General features: G+C 44.9%; 1 protein-coding gene across 2 annotated transcripts in view; it reads right to left on the reverse strand.

Moving 5' to 3' along the window:
- The window catches only part of spg11 (SPG11 vesicle trafficking associated, spatacsin), a 57824-nt gene that overhangs the window by 4491 nt on the left and 34162 nt on the right, over positions 1–19171 (reverse strand). For both annotated transcript variants that reach the window (XR_011520329.1, XM_015963893.3), the window contains exons 24-38: positions 13717–13876; positions 13273–13551; positions 11807–12007; positions 11547–11654; positions 10765–10930; positions 8889–9103; positions 7834–8575; positions 7615–7757; positions 7064–7268; positions 6850–6987; positions 5001–5134; positions 3960–4079; positions 3619–3787; positions 3470–3546; positions 3231–3386 (exon numbers count right to left, since the gene is read on the reverse strand). Coding sequence is in view for 1 of the 2 variants with exons in the window: in XM_015963893.3 (XP_015819379.1) it covers positions 3231–3386; positions 3470–3546; positions 3619–3787; positions 3960–4079; positions 5001–5134; positions 6850–6987; positions 7064–7268; positions 7615–7757; positions 7834–8575; positions 8889–9103; positions 10765–10930; positions 11547–11654; positions 11807–12007; positions 13273–13551; positions 13717–13876 (3013 nt within the window). In the remaining variant the exon portion in view is untranslated. The remainder of the gene's footprint in view (positions 1–3230; positions 3387–3469; positions 3547–3618; positions 3788–3959; positions 4080–5000; positions 5135–6849; positions 6988–7063; positions 7269–7614; positions 7758–7833; positions 8576–8888; positions 9104–10764; positions 10931–11546; positions 11655–11806; positions 12008–13272; positions 13552–13716; positions 13877–19171) is intronic.

The raw sequence follows: 19171 nt of genomic DNA on the forward strand, positions 1-19171 counted from the left end.
GTGTTTGGAGGAGCAATCCTCCGATCCTCTCTCCTGTGTGAGCAGACAATCTCCCTCTCTCTCAGTCGCTGATTAAGCGAGCGGAGCGCACCGCGAGACAACTCGCTCATTTAACATAATTTACAGCCCAAATCCAACAGAACCGGTCGGGCTGATTCGGTCTCGCGTTAGAACTCCAGCGCTCAGGCCTGCAGTACCACATAAAGGCAGATCAAAGTTTCCTACCTGGTAAATGTGGAGAACACCGCTCTGACAGATGTGGACGCTACGCTGGTGTCACCGTTAAAATAACAAAACCACATTCCGCTATAACTGATTATGGCACAAAACCGTTTATGCCCGCATCTCATGCATTGATTATTTGATTATTTTCCTCAGCTCCATCCTAAACCTCCCGGTTGGCCGTCGGGGGTGGGGGGTGCGCGCGGGCCGGTCGTGGCGCTTTAAGACCGTAGACACCCGCTTCACAATATGACCTGTTTCAGGTGCTTCACCTTGTTTCACACTGGGGTTATTTGTACTTCCTATAAATATGTTTATTGGGTCTTTTACTTGGTACAGACTCCCTAGACTCGTGAGGGCATAGGCGTCATTTTAACTGGGGACGCCGGGGACATGTCCCCGGCAAAATTTGTAATTGGCAGCTGTGTCCCCCCCACTTTCAAAAAAGCCTGCTGATGAGGATTTTTGTTTTACCAGCTCAGATCTTATACCAGGGGTCGGCAACCTGTTCCCATCAAAGAGCCATTATTACCCATTTCCCACAGTAATGAAAACACTGGGAACCACAGCAGCGCAGCGTTGTGGGCGGGGCCTACCCTCAGACAGCAGAGAGCTGCTCACAACAGGTGACAGCAGCCGGTACCATGGGCGTCGCACCCGTGGGGGATGCAACACCCACACTTTTCCAGCTGTTTTGCTCACCTCCACTCCAGTCTGGTTTCTTTAGGTCGCACTCGCTCTGTTTGCCTCATCTCCTTCTTCACCTCCTCTATTCTGACAGCCGATGTCGGGTTCAAGGAGAGCAGGAGATGGAGGGACGGAAGAGGTTGACTGAATTCATAATTTTACATCTTGACATTAGCTGTACAAAGTCTGAGTTTGATCAAGTGGAGAACACCAATCTGCAGAGGTTTATAACAGGCGCAGCGCCAGGTTTTCATTTTTGGGTGGGCCACGGTCATTTTGGACGGACCTTAATAAGCAGAGACAAGTGAAGCAGGCAGGTCGCGCTAGAAAATTTCGTTTAAAAAGACGTCAAATGTGTTCCCCCGTCATTTTTATTTCTAAAATATGAAGTAAAAACTCACAATTTAATTTTCATTCATTTGTCATTAATATGTAGTCTACACCCGTGCGTTAAGTGGACCATCTTCCAGAAAAAGCAAAGCATCCGGTCCACCTCTCCAAATGCGTAAAATGTGCATCACAGCCACTAGGCGCACCGTCAGCTGTCAGCCCAGACAAGAGCAGAGCAACTAGAGAAAGAATAGAGGATAATTGTGTCTGGATGTGGATGGAGATTACATTTTACAGCAGCCTGATCATCATTTAAATACGTAAACCATCACCTGTCTTCTAGTCCACGCTATCAGCATTATTTTAATTGGTGTGTGTGTGTGTGTGTGTGTGTGTGTTTTCCACTTCAAACACTGGTCTAACCAACCAGACCAGCATGTCCAGTAACACATTAATGTTACAATTAAACAGTTTCACTTCATGTAGGCTAGGAACATTTCACCTGCCGTAGCCCGACCGCTTCTGCTCCACATGAACTTTGTGCGTGACCAAATGTCTCTACAGGAGCTTTATGAGCTGAAGAGGCGACTGGATGCATCATGCGTCTCAATATTGGAGACAGGAACAAGCGCTATTCAGCCAAACTTTCATAATTTCATAAAAATAACATTTTCCAAGTGACACGTCCCTCAGAGAGACCGGGTTTCCAGACCGCTTCAGTGGGAGGAAAACAACCAACATCCTTGAGTTTATCCGTCAAAATAAACAGTCAAATGGAAATATCTGTAACCTGCCATTTAACTCTTTTGCCTTCTTGTGAAGATTGTTGCAAAGAGAAACAACTAAACTTGATTAACCCCAGAGCCGTGCGCACTGCGCTGTACGTCGTGACTGTAAATGAGGGAAAACGATTTAATCGGATCCTTTTCTTTTCAACATGGTTTAATGTAAAGTTTCATTCAGTACAAACTTTAGTTACACCAATCTAACTAGACAGAGCCTGGATTTGTATTCTGAACGGTTTAAACATGTTTAAAACGGAGACATGCGTGACGCGTCTAAAATTCGCACCTGGAATTATGGAATTTAAACTAACAAGATGAATAACATAAAATTATTTTAGGCACAGACAACATCCCCCACACTTTTGAAAAGCTTGCAACGCACCTGGACGCTCGTGTACGTCAAAGTTATCTTTCATAAGAAGATAATCAATAAAACGATTTATATAAAGTGGATCCAGAAGCTGTAGCCCGTCTCTGCCTTCAATATTCACACTGTTGGTGGTTTTACTGAGCAGGTGCCATTTTTGTCATACGTTTCTTTTTAAAACATGTTTAGACTGTTCAGAATACAAATCCAGGCTCTGTCACGTTTGATTGTTGTAATTAAACTTTGTAGGTGGGGAAGGTCAGAAAGCAGCTCAGAAGCACATGATTACGCACAAGCGTGACGCGTCAACCCGGTCTCACAGACCGGGTTGGAACTGTTCAGGTTTACGCAGACAATCTTTACATTTAGAATTAGCATACAGATGTAAAATTAATGCAGTAAAATATAAAGCATTTTATTTAAATATCCATTCATTATTTTACAAGCACAGAGAGCCGCATCAGATGGATGAGGAGCCGCATGCGGCTCCAGAGCCGCGGGTTGCCGCCCCCTGTGCTAGCCTACTTTATTGTCCCCAGCAATTTTTAAACCCCACTCAAGTGTATGGTTATTGTCCCCAGCAATTCTGGAAACAAACTGACGCCCTTGCATGAGGGGTGTGACGTCACACCGATCTTCTTACTTCTGAATAGGTCATGTTTTCAAACCAAAGATCTACCACTGAATGGTTTAACTAGAGAGTTCTCTATAGTAGCCATCGTGTGCATGTGAGGAGTGCTGCATTGACACATCTCTCCTGGCAGTGCAAAAGTAAAGGTCCTTACGAGATATGAACACCTGGAGAACAGGTGTTTCAGAGAACTACAAGTGTGACAGACCTGGTAACATCTGGGCAGAGCCGTGACAGCGCTCTGTATCTCTGCAGGTCTCAGGTTAACGATACGCAGGTCTGATCCTCGATCCAGGAGGTGGAGCTGTAGAGTAACCAGCTTTGCTGTCTGTACACAACGACTCGCCTGGCGCATGCATGAGTCCTGGGGTCAAACACACATGATGACACTGATTACGTCTCCTGTGTGCCAGCATCACTAAGCAAAGGTCAGAGTAGCTGTGGCACCTTGGAGAAGCTCTCTGCAGCATCCTTCAGCAGACCCAGCACCTTCACCAGTGAAGCCTTCAGCTCAGGAGTCACAACTAGTGAACAAAGTCCACATCAGTAGATCCAGCGACGGGACCAAAGCAGAAAACCAACAACAAATAGTTTACCCCAGGGCTGGGACTCGATCATCTTCAGCTGTGTTCTGGCTGCTATCTCATGGTTTTCTCCGATCTCCCTCCTCATGCTGAAGCAAAGAGCCACCATGTTGTGCTTCTCACTGTCAGCAGGGAGGCAGCGTTTTATGTAGTCCAGCAGAGCCGTCTTCAGACTGGAGCTCTGCAGAAGATCAGCATCAAAGACTACATTTGTTTAGATCTAAAGAGGAGTCAAAGATCCAGAAATCTTTAATAAAATGATCTTAGTATCTCCTCAGGAACATACGTCCAACGAGACAACATCACATGAAAGGACGGGAAGTTATCTCCCATGTCGTGTTTGTGTGTCAAACCTGTCCCCGCTCGATTTCCACCTTCTTTCTGAGTAGCATCTCAAAACAATGATTCTGATGCAGCAGGTCGAAAATGTACGTCATTTCATTGTACCTGCCGATGCCCGTCAGCAGACGCACCTGCACACACACACACACGCGTGCATCATATTGCCTGTTAGATGTTTTAGGATCTAATCACTAGAAATTATGCAATTTTCACACACACGTATATATATATATATATATATATATATATATATATATATACATACATACACACACCAGGGTTTGTATACTTTAAAACCTCATCAGGGTGAGTGTTTTAACTTCTTTACCACACTTCGGAGAACAAACTCAAAACAACTCCAGAGGACAGTTTTACCTCATTTTCATCTGAAATCATTTATTACTGTTTTAATAACATCTTGTAATATTCTTCAAAGCAGGAACAAAGTAAACCACAACATCTTATGTTTAGTTCTGTGTGCATCTTTTGCTCTTGGTCACATGACTTCAGCTGCTGTAACCTGTCAGGCTCCATAAAGCTGACTCCATTGCTCATTAGTAGAATGTTACAGTAGTAATAATAATATTAATAATAATAATAATATAAATATACTTTACAACCAAATGCCCTTTTATGCATTTTTTATTTATTTCAGAACAAACTTTGCCAACCAAACCATGCATCTAGCTCTGGGTACCACAGTGACGAGTGCATGACTCTCTTCCTGTTTATTCCTCCCCCACCTCCTTCTGAAGATCCTTGCTTTGGTGATTTGGATCAAAGACGGGTCAGAGAAGATCATAGACAACCATGCAGGACCAAATCTCACACAGTTAAAGATTTTTGGTTGACCTTAACACGGGAGAGTCTACAGGAGTCAGGGACCTGTGTTTCTGTGGGAGTCTACGGAGAACATCAGAGCTCTGCAGGAGGCCATGATGGACAACCAAGTGACTTTTTATCTAGAATTTACTTTTTGTTGTTCTAAAATAAAAGTTGACCTGATCTAAAGATCTATAGTTTTAACCAGGCTAGTTTTCCTGGGAGCTTACCAGCAGGCCGTGGTGCTCTCCTGGAGCCAGGTAGGTGTGGCTAAGGTGGCGAGCAGCTTGCAGCACCCGGATGATCCCCTCCATGTTACAGGTGAGGCTGAAACAGCTGTGAGCCACAATCAGCAGCTCAACAACTAGAAAGGAGACAAGCACGTCTGCTGTTAACTGAAGTAATCTACACAGGTCCTTTTCAAAAAATTACCATATTGTGATAAAGTTCATTATTTTCTGTAATGTACTGATAAACATTAGACTTTCATATAAATTAGATTCATTACACACAATTGAAGTAGTTCAAGCCTTTTATTGTTTCTAATATTGATGATTTTGGCATAAAAACCCAAAATTCCTATCTCAAAATTTTTTGCATATTTCATCCGACCAATAAAAGAAAAGTGTGTTTAATACAAAAAAGGTCAACCTTAAAAATAATTATGTTCAGTTACACACTCAATACTTGGTCGGGGATCCTTTTGCAGGAATGACTGCTTCAATGCGGCGTGGCATGGAGGCCATCAGCCTGTGGCACTGCTGAGGTGTTATGGAGGCCCAGGATGCTTCGATAGCGGCCTTAAGCTCATCCAGAGGGTTGCGTCTTGCGTCTCTCAACTTTCTCTTCACAATATCCCACAGATTCTCTATGGGGTTCAGGTCAGGAGAGTTGGCAGGCCAGTTGAGCACAGTAATACCATGGTCAGTAAACCATTTACCAGTGGTTTTGGAACTGTGAGCAGGTGCCAGGTCGTGCTGAAAAATGCAATCTTCATCTCCATAAAACTTTTCAGCAGATGGAAGCATGAAGTGCTCCAAAATCTCCTGATAGCTAGCTGCATTGACCCGGCCCTTGATAAAACACAGCGGACCAACACCAGCAGCTGGCATGGCACCCCAGACCATCACTGACTGTGGGTACTTGACACTGGACTTCAGGCTTTTTGGCATTTCCCTCTGCCCAGTCTTCCTCCAGACTCTGGCACCTTGATTTCCGAATGACAAGCAAAATTTGCTTTCATCCGAAAAAGTACTTTGGACCACTGAGCAACAGTCCAGTGCTGCTTCTCTGTAGACCAGGTCAGGCGCTTCTGCTGCTGTTTCTGGTTCAAAAGTGGCTTGACCTGGGGAATGTGGCACCTGTAGCCCATTTCCTGCACACGCCTGTACACGGTGGCTCTGGATGTTTCCACTCCAGGCTCAGTCCACTGCTTCTGCAGGTCCCCCAAGGTCTGGAATCGGTCCTTCTCCACAATCTTCCTCAGGGTCCAGTCACCTCTTCTCGTTGTGCAGCGTTTTCTGTCACACTTTTTCCTTCCCACTGAGGTGCCTTGATACAGCACTCTGGGAACAGCCTATTCATTCAGAAATGTCTATCTGTGTCTTACCCTCTTGCTTGAGGGTGTCAGTGATGGCCTTCTGGACAGCAGTCAGTTCGGCAGTCTTACCCATGATTGCGGTTTTGAGAACCAGGCTGGGAGGTTTTAAAAGCCTCAGGAATCTTTTGCAGGTGTTTAGAGTTAGTTGATTCAGATTATTAGGTTAATAGCTCGTTTAGATAATCTTTTCATGTTATGCTAATTTTTGAGATAGGAATTTTGGGTTTTCATGAGCTGTATGCCAAAATCATCAATATTAGAAACAATAAAAGGCTTCAACTACTTCAGTTGTGTGTAATTAATCTAATATATATGAAAGTCTAATGTTTATCAGTTTATCATATGTTTATGATAAACTGATAAACATTCATTCATATGTTTATGATAAACATGTGAATTAATGTTCATCAAAAGCAAATTTTTTTGTTAAAGGACCTGTATATTAATGAGTGTGTGTGTGTGTGTGTTGTCAGTCATACTGCAGTTCAGGTCCCACAGAGGAACAGCGTTGAGGTCTTCCAGCAATTTCAGTCCCACCGAGTTGGGATCACCACACAGTTTGATCAGCTGGACCCAAGGATCAGGACCTTCTGATGGCCTGAAAACCTGCTTCTCTCCTGGTGATGCAAACACACTGATTTAACAAGCAGTGGCACAGCTAACTACCAGTCCACTGATCCTCTCTCTCCTCACCAGGCTGCAGCTCCTGAGTGGAGGCTGACAGTGCGCGAACCACAGAGGTGGAGACCAGCTTAGCCACAGCTTCCGAGGAGAGACCCCGAGCTTGGATGAAGGTCTGAGCCTTCCTGAAGCGGTCTGGCTGCTCCAGCAGCAGCAGCTTCTCCAGCACACTCCCAGGCTCCTCCTTACAGATCTGGTGGAAGGTATACTGCAGCTCCTGAGGAGGCATGTGGAGGAGCTTAATGCTGCTGCTCTGTGTTTTTATTAGCTAAGAAGACTGAACCTTCTTTAGATGAGCTTCAAATGTTGTGAAAGGCTTGTTCAGAGTCAGGAAAATTAGCCCAGGGCTTTTATTGTGAAGGGTTCGCGTTAAGGTTAATACATTTTAGTCGTGACAAACACCTCGCTTTTTCTGTCAGTAACTGTTTGCGCCTGCTGCTGGTAATTAGACATGTAAAATAAAACGTGACCCACCACTAAAGGTCAAAGAGAAGCTGTGATAGATTGCATCAACGCATTCTGCTGTAGGACAAGGCAAACTAGTTAGGAGCATAGATGTTTACCTTAGAGAGCTGGTAAAGGCTAAGCACTTGTTTGCAGTAGCTGCTGCCATGTTGACGCTGATCCACCAATGTCTGGAGCTGAGCGGAGACCGTGTCTTCGGGGAGCAGCATCACAAACGACGACAGGCTGCTGTGTGACGATGCTACGGAGAACATTTAAAACAGACATGAAGCAGCAGTGAAAGAAAGCAACTCGCGTGAAGGCAGCAGGGAGCTTACAGGCAGGGATGGTTTCTCTTGTTGGAGCTTCTGGAGTCTTCTCCTGGGCCTCAGGGCTCAGGTCCCCACATGCTAGGGCGTGGCATTGCAAAGCCCCCCACACATCTGGATGGTACAGGGAGAAGTATCGGCTAACACGGCTAGCTTCATGGACGCTGCCTTCGTCTAGTAACTGACTCACAAGCTCTGAGAGAACCTCCTTCTCCTCAGGACTTAACTTAGGCCCAACATTCAATGTCTCCTGCTCCATTGAGGGTCCTGGAAGTCCCTCCAGACTCAGGTCTTTGTCCGTGTTCAGGTCGGCTATGTTAGAGAAGGAAAACTCCCTCATGAACACTTCATATGCGTTAGTTTCAGACGTGATGGCAGGCGGAAGGTTAAACATACTATCTTTTGCCACTGTAGCAGTAAGGGTGTGGTTTTGGACTCGACTGAGCCACAGTCTTTTCTCTAAGCTCTGGAGTTTGTCCAGAGGAACGGGGCTGAGCTGAGACAGGAAGTGAGCAGTGAGCTGGAGTAGCAAACTGCGCTCCTGGAGGTCCAGCAGCTCTGCCTGAGCCTCCTCGCCGGTTGGTGCCTTGGTGGCCACAGATTCAGACTGTGATAGGAAGAAACCAGAGACTGACTCTGGATCAGTGCTTTCAGCTTTCAGCTGCTTGTGACACTTTTTCCAGAAAGTGACCCTGGTGTCCAGTCGCCTCCACTGCTGCTTGGTCCTCTGGATGATGGCCTCCTGGGAAAGCTAAAAAGAAACCCATTCTTAACAAGTAGTTAGCTGGAAGGCTAGTCAGACTTAGCAACAGGAGGGTGGAGCTTAGAAAACAAGTGTAGGGTTGTTGTTAGAGAGGCAGTAGAGACCCATGTGGCAGCAAAAAGGATGCAAAAGGTGAGTTTTGTGCAACATGTCCCCTTTAAAGGCTCCGTAAAGTCTACAAACGTCTATTCCTTTGGTTTTATATGAATCACTAAACATGAACTTCATATCGGTCTCGACTGCACCAAAGGTAGCATCCGCTAAGCCTGACATGAATCTGAACCTTGTGTGTGAATCGGACCTGGTTCAGGAGGAGGCGATGGACAGGCAGACCAGCCAGCAGGGCCACCTGCCTAGCACGGCTGTAGAGCCCTCGGGTCTGGAGGGCATCCACTATGAGCTGGAACTCCTCCTGCTGGACAGAGGTGGAACTGTACTGGAGCAGCCTGGGGGGCAGACTGATCCCTGACCCCTGCAGCAACTGGCTCAGCTGACTCAGCTTCTTGAAGTCTGGACCTTCACAAACATACGACAAATGCAAATACACAAGAAGGTGTGACTGAGTTCAGACTAGAACAGGCATAAAGATTCCTCCCAGGGCTCTGCGTTTGCAGCTTCTCACTCAGAAGAAATCATTTTCAAACAAATCCCATTCAACTCATCAATAAAATTACTTTTCATTTCACTTCAGTTTCAGAACCTTTATCAGCTGACAGCTTTTAAAGGTGTGATTTACTCGTTTATCCAATACATTTGCTGCATCCTCTAGTGTAAATCAATGCCTTATGAGTCATTAAAATAAAAGCTATGATGCTCCTGTTCTGAGATGCAAAAGTTTGCTGGTGCAGAGGTGGGCTGAGAACAACAGAATTGCTCACTACTATCAATGATATGCACACACCTCACTTCTGATTGGCCAACGGATCACGTTCAGCCATGTTGCAAAGTCACTATCACCAAGGGTGTTTCTCAAAGTCAAGGCGCCTGGTCTTGCGGGGCGATGTCTTGCGAGGCAAGGCGCCTTGCTTACGAGGACACTGTCCTTCCTTGTTAAAAAAAACGGTTAAATGGAACAGACTTGCATCACGTGACCGCGGCTTCCACAGCGGTCACGTAACGCCAGGTGACACGGGAGATAACGTTATATTTTATATGTATTAGTTTCAATATAAATATATAACAAGGCTTTTACTTTTTAAATTGTGTATATGTTTATTAAATTAAATATATAAGCGAGCTACTACCCGCTAGCCACCGAAGCTGCAACTACTAAGCAACTAACCAACAATAGATAACTTCTTTGGATAAAAAAAAAAATAAACATTTTAAATTAGCTGCCTTACTTTTAAACTTGAACTTTGCCCCCGAAGTAGCTGCCGGCTTCTGATCCGCCGTCCTTTTGAAAATATTCTGGGTAATTTTTGACCAAGGCTAGGCTACAAGACACCTCCCGTGTATCCTTGCTCAGCTAGCTAAACGGCTAACAAACGAGAACACACGCCTTGGTAGAACATGAACATTGGAACACGTCTTGATGGCTCCTGATGACGTATCTCCTAGGCAACCGGGGCGGGACCAAGACATCAAGGCGAGGTTCCTTGGCATTGAGAAACACCCCAAGACACACTCCGCTCTCTCCTTGTTGAAAAAAAAAAACTTCCTGTGGGCGGGCGCAAGCCAAGTGGACGTGGCCATGAATGCAAATTCACAGTGCGACATAGATACGTGAGGATTTTCAAATTCTAGCATTTCACCGTCTACTTTATATCAGAAGCTAACGAAGGATATAGGTGCGGGAGACTGTTTTCAAGTTCAGCCTGCGTTAAAAAGTCAGAGTGATCACAAATAATCATTAAAAGTAGTTTTTTCAGTCAACCACACCTTTAAAGGGGAAATATTGTGATTTCTTTACGTAATAATTGCTCTATCTATACAAAACATGTTCATGAAGTTCTTAACATAAAATCACTCTAGTAAAGCGATCTCGCAGTTTTATTCTTGACATTTTCGGTACTTCCCAGAATCAGCCGTTTTCAGACCAAACTAAACGCTGACAGAAAAAAGATGAGTGCGTTGTAGTCAGGTTTGGAGTGTTTATAGAGGCAGTAGAGACCAACATGGCAGCACAAGCGTGCGCAAAAACAGTTTCACAAAATATGTCCCCTTTAACCTCTCACCATTGGATTTGAGGAGTTTGTCCACATCTGCCAGAAGCTGTAGCAAGTGGTGAAGATCGTACTGGGAGGAGCAGTGCTGCAGCATTATGAGGAGCAGCACTGAGGCCTGGCTCTCCACCCACGCCAGAGGGAGGCTACCACAGGGAACCGGACCGCCGTTCCTGAGCTACAGCACAGATAAAACAACCATCCTTGAATAACACCAATTCATCTGCAGAAACATCATTCAATAACTGTTGTGATACTCGTCACCAATCAGCACCTCTGATCCAAAACAGGAAAGTCAACGACTTGACCCGTAACATCTGGAGCCCTGTTAGAGCTCTCTAATGGGATCCTACTGGTGGTTTTAAATGCTGAAATTGTAATGGTGATATTTTTCGAATGTACTGAGAAGCCACAAGCCTCAACCCCTAAAACATGATCCTGACCTGTTCAGCTTATAGAGGTGTTGTTAAGGTGAGCCTAGCGAACATCCTATCTAGAGTGGAGGAAAAAACGATTTTCACGTTAAAAACGAACAGTCTTCACTCGTTAGATGTTTGCTCATGCTGCTCAGTCCATGACCCTGGTCAGGATGTTTGACAGACTCCGTGGTTGTAACCTTGATGACATAACAGTGACATCACTCTACAAGATACACACATTGGTCTCAGAAGCCAGGATTCATCCTCACGTCCACCAGAGTGGCCCACTCTAGTGTAAAAGAATCCTTCAGATGGTATTCCGGCAGGTCAATTCTTTGCTACTGGATTTAAACATTTGTACTAAAACAAACTCACGGTAATGAGCGTCCTTTGGAAGTCCAGCAACTTTGTTTTGGCTTCAGTGAATTTCCTGTAGTCATAACACAACTCAAACATCCTCAACACCAAAACCAGAGGACAGTCCTGGCAAACAAAGAAAAACAGCCATTGCTATTTAATGCAGGTCTAGAACCCCAAATAATGACAATATTTCTGGAACATGTAGGATACGTTCCTAAAATCTGGTTAATGTAACATTATAAACTGTAATCCTGTAAAGATCCGATATTTTTTACCCTCTGGAAGAGCTCAAAGCCACGTAGAAGGGGCCTGACATGGCCCCGCCCTAGCAGTGTCCTCCATATGATTGACAGGTCATGCAGGGTCCACTCGTGATCCTGCGGAGCTTCAATCAAGTGAGAGGTAGCTTGATCAGCAGTGGCATCGTCCACAGAGGTCAGCACCCACACACAGAGGCAAGGCAGCAGCTCCGTTCTCTGCCAAGAAAACAGTAGACATCACTGGTGGTGATCAATGGAGATTTCTTTATCTGATTACAGAATTAATCGTTGACCTTTGGCCTTTCATTCTGACTCAGTCTGTTTTATTATATTCAGCGAAAATCCCCCAAACTTTGTTTTTAGAGCTAAATAATGTAAACATTTGCATCTCCTAGAAACTGTAACAACACAGCAAGTGAGGGACTAGTCCTTAATACTAAGAAGTAAAAGTAAACATTCAAAGCTTCATCAGAAAAAGCCTTCCTAAGAATTAAGTTCCTCTTTCAAAATCTGAAGAACTAATTAGATCAACACTAAGAGTTTTTAACACTTGAACCCTCCCGCATTGTTAATGGTGTCAGATGGGCCCCAGGTGCCTTTTTATTTATTTTTTAGGAGCACGCCACTTCACTCTTGCCAAGGGATAAACTATCAACCACGTTTAACCACCCCACGTCCTGGAGGGGTCACCTGATAGGACAGTGGAAGGGTAAAGTATATGGCCAGAGGCAAAATTCCTTCGAGTGGTACGTGTAAAACAGTATTAAAACCTAAGCTGAAAAAAGGTTTTGGATTTCCACGGCTGATTTTTTAGCAAATTCTAGTTTTTTTTAAATAGCGCAGCAAAAACAGAAGATATCTTCCGGTCTGAGCCCAAACCAGCTGATGACATCAACCCATGTTAGCTCATGTTAGCGTTAGCTCATTGTTAGCTCTAGCCACAGCAGGCTGCGGCAGAGTTGTTTACAACTGCTGCAATTCTGCTTTCTACCAGTAGGAGGGAGAAGTGGGAAACTTAAAGCCCCATTCCCACCTGTACCGGGTCGGCCTGGGCCGGGTAGCCCCAGTCGGCCCCAGCCTGGCCCGGTTGATTCCACACATCCTTGCCTTAAGCCCATGTGGGCTGATTCTACCCACCAATCAGAGGCTTGCTCTAATGGAAGGTGTGAATGGGCTGATTCTACCCACCAATCAGAGGCTTGCTCTAATGGAAGGTGTGAATTTGCTGTCAGCAGTGGGCGTGTTGGCCCTGGTCGGCCTGAAGCAGTACCCCTCGGGAAGAGGGCCGAGAATGAGCCTTGGTTGGCCCGGGAAAATTCCAGGCCACCCAGATATGTAAACAACCTATGCTACCCGGCCCGGGCCGACCCGGTACAGGTGGGAATGGGGCTTAAGTGACTTTAGCCAGTCTGAGTTGACCTTAGTGAGGCTCTAGAGAAAATCCCAAGATAGGAACTGTGTATCCTGTGTCTGTGAAGTACCTGCAGACAGGCAGCCAGCACCGTCAGCACTGGACAGTGTTGAACCAGAGCCTCATGCAGGAGGTACCTACATGGCACCATTTCCACCTGGCTCTGCAGCAGGACCTGGAACACCTCTCTGGGATGCTCTGGGCTACTGTAGGACTCTTTCCTTCTCAACGACCCAGACTGCTCTTCAGGACTACAACCTCTTCTTTCAATATGAACTTGCAGGTCCTGAAACGCGAGGCTCAGGTGGGTCTGTAGTGTTGGGTCAAACTGAGACACAAGGGAGCTCACCTGAGGAAGATCAAATAAGGTCAGAGGAGGAAGATGGACACAAGAAAATAAACAATGTAGATGTGTTTATCTCTGGAATCATGAGATAATTTCAAATGAAAATAATATTTGCCAGGAGCTTCAAAATCTGGACGTATAGTAGCGTGTGCTTGTGTGTGTGTTCACCTGCTGAGGTGGGAAGTTGTGAAGCTGAATGAACACTAAAAAGTAGATTAACTGTCTGTCCTTGGCACAGTGGAGGGGATAAACCGAACTGAGCTTCAGACCGTGGAGCTGACAGAACTGAACAGGCAGCACCCACTCCTGAGCTGCCTCATACGATGATCTGAGAGAAAACACACAAATGTAACATTCAGGAGGATTTCACATCATACACTACTAAGAAATAGCAGTCCAGTGCTGAGAAGGGCAGGTTTGATTCTGCAGGACTTCATCTCTGACTGAGGATTAAAACACTCATCGGTGTCAAGTCAAACTCTAGAAAGGATCTGTCACAACAAAACATTCACAATCCAATTTACTTCAGTTTTGAAAATTACAAATATCACCTCGCTTTTAGTATCACCTCCCTGTATTGTGATATATACACCACTGTTCCAAATATAAAGGAACACGAAGACATCCTAGATCTGAATGAATGAGTTATTCTTATTAAATACAATGGAAATCAGATTTATCAACCCACAGGGGTCTGGATTTTGAGTCACTAAGCCTGGGACGATACATTTTGCTGGTCAATATATTGTCCAACAAATTATTGATGATAAACGATATTGTCCACATTATCGAGACAAAAACAACTCAAGTCATCAAATCAAATCAACTTTATTCATAAAGCGCTTTCACATGCCCAAAACGGACAAAGCGCTGTACACCAATAACGAGCACAACAATAAAACAGACAATTAACCATTTAAAATACAATTAGACATCCCGAGTACAAGTTCGCAATCCATATCAGTCCTGTTTCCAGAATCAGATCCAGACACATTCAAAATGATGCTGCCCACACTCTCAACTTCAATGTCCAAACGCCAACGAGAACAGATGTGTTTTTAGTCGGCTTTTAAAGGTTTCCAGTGATTTGGCCTGCTTTACATCGGCTGGCAGCTCATTCCAAAGACTTGGTCCGAGCACTGAAAAGGCACGACTCCCACGAGACTTCAGGCTGTACCTGGGCACAGTTAAATAGTCTCTGGTCAGCTGACCTAAGGGAACGCACCGGGACATGTCGGTGGATGATGTCAGAAAGGTATTTAGGTGCCCCTGAGTTTAACGCCTTAAACACAAACAGGATTACCTTAAACCTGATGTGATAGGAGACAGGGAGCCAATGCAAGGCACGTAGGACTGGTGTAATATGTTCAGACCTCCTGGTAGATGTTAACAACCAAGCAGCCGAGTTCTGAACCACCTGGAGGCGTGCTATTGGAGCTTGCCTAAGCCCCGCATATAGCGAGTTGTAATAATCCAGCCTGCAGGTAACAAAGGCATGGATCAGTTTCCAAATGACTACGTGACAGACAACCACTTATGTGATGTTAATATTAGGGCTGGGACTTGATAACAATTTTTAATCTAATTAATTACAGGCTTTGTAATTAATTAATCTAAATTAATCGCATTTTAATCGTTCAGGAAAATGTGCTCTCAAAGTAAAACTTTTAATTAAAATTATGAGACAGAGAATCAAACATTAGACATAGTTATTACTGTAAAACTAAAGCTTTTTTTTTAAAAAATGCATTTTAATTATTCAAATGTCACTGTGTGATATGAAACAAAACCCAAATCAACTAAAATTTATAATTACAAATAGAAAACACCTGCAAAGGGTTCCTGAGCCTTTAAATAGTCTCTCTGTCTAGATGAATGACTGAAATAAATTTGACTTTGCACCAGATTCTTATTTTTCCAGTTTCACTTGTTTGTATAATTGGGAGTTTTTATTAGCATTTCTACTCATAATGTAGTAAAAACACATAAATAATAATCCTTCAAAATGACAGTAGAACAGGCACAAATATGATCTAGGACTTAAATGTACTAACTTTTAACACCAGAGCAGGCGTGACATATTCTGAGAATGATCAGGAACACTAACTGGTTCCAGTTGGATGACTGGAGGATGATGGGATGATAAAAGATCATGGCGAGGAAATAATGATCTGACGAACAGGTGAGCGGACCTTCTTTACATGGGAAGTCCTGACGTCACGTTAAGAAGGGGATGTTGCAGACCCGCAGATTCACGCCTGCAGCAGCAAATCTGGTGTGATCTCCAGCCTGATCACAACTTCCTCGTTCCTCGCTGCCCCTGATGCACTTAAGCATCCGCCCCTTAGCTGATGACAGCTTCAACACACCTCGCTGCTTAATGATAGTAATGCATGCGATGATGTTTAGAAGAGACTCGTCTCAGAAACGTATAACTCCCCGACAGAATTGTTTAGAAAATCATCAGAAAAGTTTCAGAGTGTTTCTGTTTTAACTTAAACTTCTGTTTTCAACTTTAAGACACGTTGTCTGTGATTGTTTACAGAGTAGTGAGAACACGGAGCGTTCTCTGAGCGGCAGCCAGGTGCCTCTCGTTTCTCTGACTACTTCCATAAACTACTGTTAGGGCAAAGAATTATTCTGTCTGGTGCTTTCAGCGCTGCACAGATGTTACGTAAATGTTAAAAATATAGCTTACCGCAACTTTTGTAAAGTTTCCGGGTGCCACTGGGCAGCCGCAGCAGAGACAATCTCTGAAAAATGTCCGCGACACGGACTCGTTGTTGTCTGGAAGTTTTTTTTCCAAGTTAAGAAAAGAGGCGGACGTGTTTCCTAAATCCTGTATCAGTCCAAGCAAGGCAACTTCTTTCTGTTTTTATTCCGTTTTAGTAGCCATTAGCACTGTTTATTGTTATGTGCGTTAGTGATATTCTGTCTACGAGGAAATCGTGCAATGACAAAGGTTCTGCCGTGCTTGAAATGCAAGCTGCGATTAAATGCGTTAATTTTTTTGACGCGTTATTTTTTTCTAATTAATTAATCGTAATGAACGCGTTAAAGTCCCGGCCCTAGTTAATATATCATAATGTAAGTTCACCCCTTAAAATGCAACAATTAAACCTTTATTTAGCTTACTCATGTTATGTACTTTCAGCAGTAATGAAACATCTGAGCTTCGTTTGTTTTCCTTTGAGGTCGTAGAGATCTACGTTATTGACAGCCAGACAATTTCTGAAAATACCGATCCCTAGCCTCCTCCACAAGTTTATCCCTGTAAGGGACGTGTTCATCCTTGTTCTTTTTATCCATACTTTTCACTCTCGTTCTGCTTCAACTTCAGCGGCGGCTTCCCCTAGCAATGAGAGTCCTACACCTAAAATGGCGTTAAGGGGGTGTGGTGTACATGAAGGTCACATGTCTGACAAAAGCCGATTTATCAAGGCTGGAAAAATTACTGAGTTCATTTTCATCTATCGCACTTATTGTATGTACGTATTGATTTATTGATTATCATCCCAGCCCTCGGAGTCCCACTCTAAATTAAAGTGGGAAAGCACTACAGGCTGATCCAACTTTGAAGGAATGTCCTTAAAACAAGTCTAAATGAGTCTCAGTGGTGTGTGTGTGGCCTTTGTGTGCCTGTATGACTTCCCTACAACACCTGGGCATGCTCCTGATGAGGTGGCTGATGGTCTTCTGAGGGATCTCCTCCCAGACCTGGACTAAAGCATCTGCCAACTCCTGGGGCCTCATTTATCAAGCTTGCTTATGCTCAAAAAGGGGTTGGCAAACTGCGTCAGCAACTTTCCACGCAAACTTTGGGATTTATGAAAGAAAACCTAGCGGAAAACTGTGCACAACTTTAAGTTGACTAAGGACCTGGCTTACACACATGTTGGACATGGAGAGCACCTGCAGTGCTGCTGCTGACCCCGGCTTTCCACAGGAGCCGTCAGCAGCACGTTACTGCAGCAGCACGTCATAGCTGCTGATAGGAACCGCTGTGATCAACAGAACCTTTTCCACTAGAGCCGTCGGCAGCCGTCAGCAGCGCGAGTCGGCCGCGTCTCAGGAGCAGCATGTCGCTGCCTTTACGCGCCGGTTCTATTTTCTACGCGCGACGCCTCTGAAACGGGTCAAGTTCGACATTTGTGGGGAAGGAAAGACAGGAAATCGGACGCGGAAATGGAGAGAAGCTACCGAGATTTTCAGAATAAAGAACGTACTGCCTTCCGGTTGCTTTACTTTTAAAAAAGGTTACTAACTGTGCGTCCCCGTGAGAAGTTATCACCTAGCTAGCGGTCTCTTTTGTTTTTCAGGTCCGTATTGGCGATTATAAAAGGACAGAACATAAACCATGTTGTAATTTTCTCCTGCTTGTTGATGTGTTTACTGACGAAGTCACTCGTGTGACTTCGTGCTCTGTCGGTGACAGCTGCTCCCCTGCTGCTTCGCATCTCGTGGGAAGGGCCAAGCAGCAGCTTACGCGAGCAAGACGTGCTGCTGCAGTAACGTGCTGCTGGCGGCTCACGTGGAAACCCGGGGTGAGAAGGATAAAATTGTGAAATCCTGCAGCATTATCACTTGTACTGCTTCATTGTCATGCGGAACTAGCCCCCCCACATGCACACACGTGCACTCTCTCTCTCTCTCTCTCTCTCACACACACACACACACACACACACACACACACACACACACACACACACACACACACACACACACACACACACACACACACACACGCACTCACACACACGCACTCACACACATGCGCACGCACACACACACACACACAGCCTGAGGCCAGAATACGGAATGCAGAATATCAGCAAGGGGACAGATTGAGACAGAACGTCATGCGTCTGTGACAGCGTGTGTGTGTCCTGCCACTGTGACCTGATTGATGATGCACCCTGGCTACTTGGACAGGAGAGATCTCTGTTTGGCTGACTGGTTAGCACGTGTGACTTTCACCTGGGAGTCTGCGGATCGAATCCTGATCGGATCTTTTTTTTATATCCGCCACAGATCTCTCTGAAGAACTCAGCATTGACGGCTTCAGCAACGCTGTGCCACTCCGCAGATTTTCTCTTATTTGTTTTGCAAAAGCACTTCTTTTCATTTCCCCACCTCACCCACAAGTACCTCAATTTCTGCTCGTGAAATAGTGCTTCCTTGATCTGCGGTCGGGATCGAAATGCTGCAACGAGCCGGCTTATGTATATGCATGAGATCCACAAGGCACTTTGCATTGACTATTTATGGCAGTAAGTGGGCGTGGTGAGGGTGGGATGTGACTAAAAAGCAGCTGAGAACCTTTCTAGATAGTTTCTGATTTATGAATCGGAGATTGTGTGCAGCTGTGCGTACTCCATGTTTGATAGATCACAAACCTACTTGGTGTAGGTACTTTTTTTTTGCTGAGCTTAAGTACGGTTTTAGTAAGGATTCTACTCCATGTTTGATAAATGAGACCCCAGGACAGACTGTGGTGCAACGTGGCGTTGGTGCATGGAGAGACACATGATGTCCCAGCACATCTGCGACATCCCAGTTAGATTCAGGCCCATGGAACAGGTGGACCAGTCCATAATATCAATGCCTCTGTCTTGCAGGAACT

This window comes from Nothobranchius furzeri, chromosome 4 (genome assembly GCF_043380555.1).
Source record: "Nothobranchius furzeri strain GRZ-AD chromosome 4, NfurGRZ-RIMD1, whole genome shotgun sequence".
NCBI classification, from domain to species: Eukaryota; Metazoa; Chordata; class Actinopteri; order Cyprinodontiformes; family Nothobranchiidae; genus Nothobranchius; species Nothobranchius furzeri.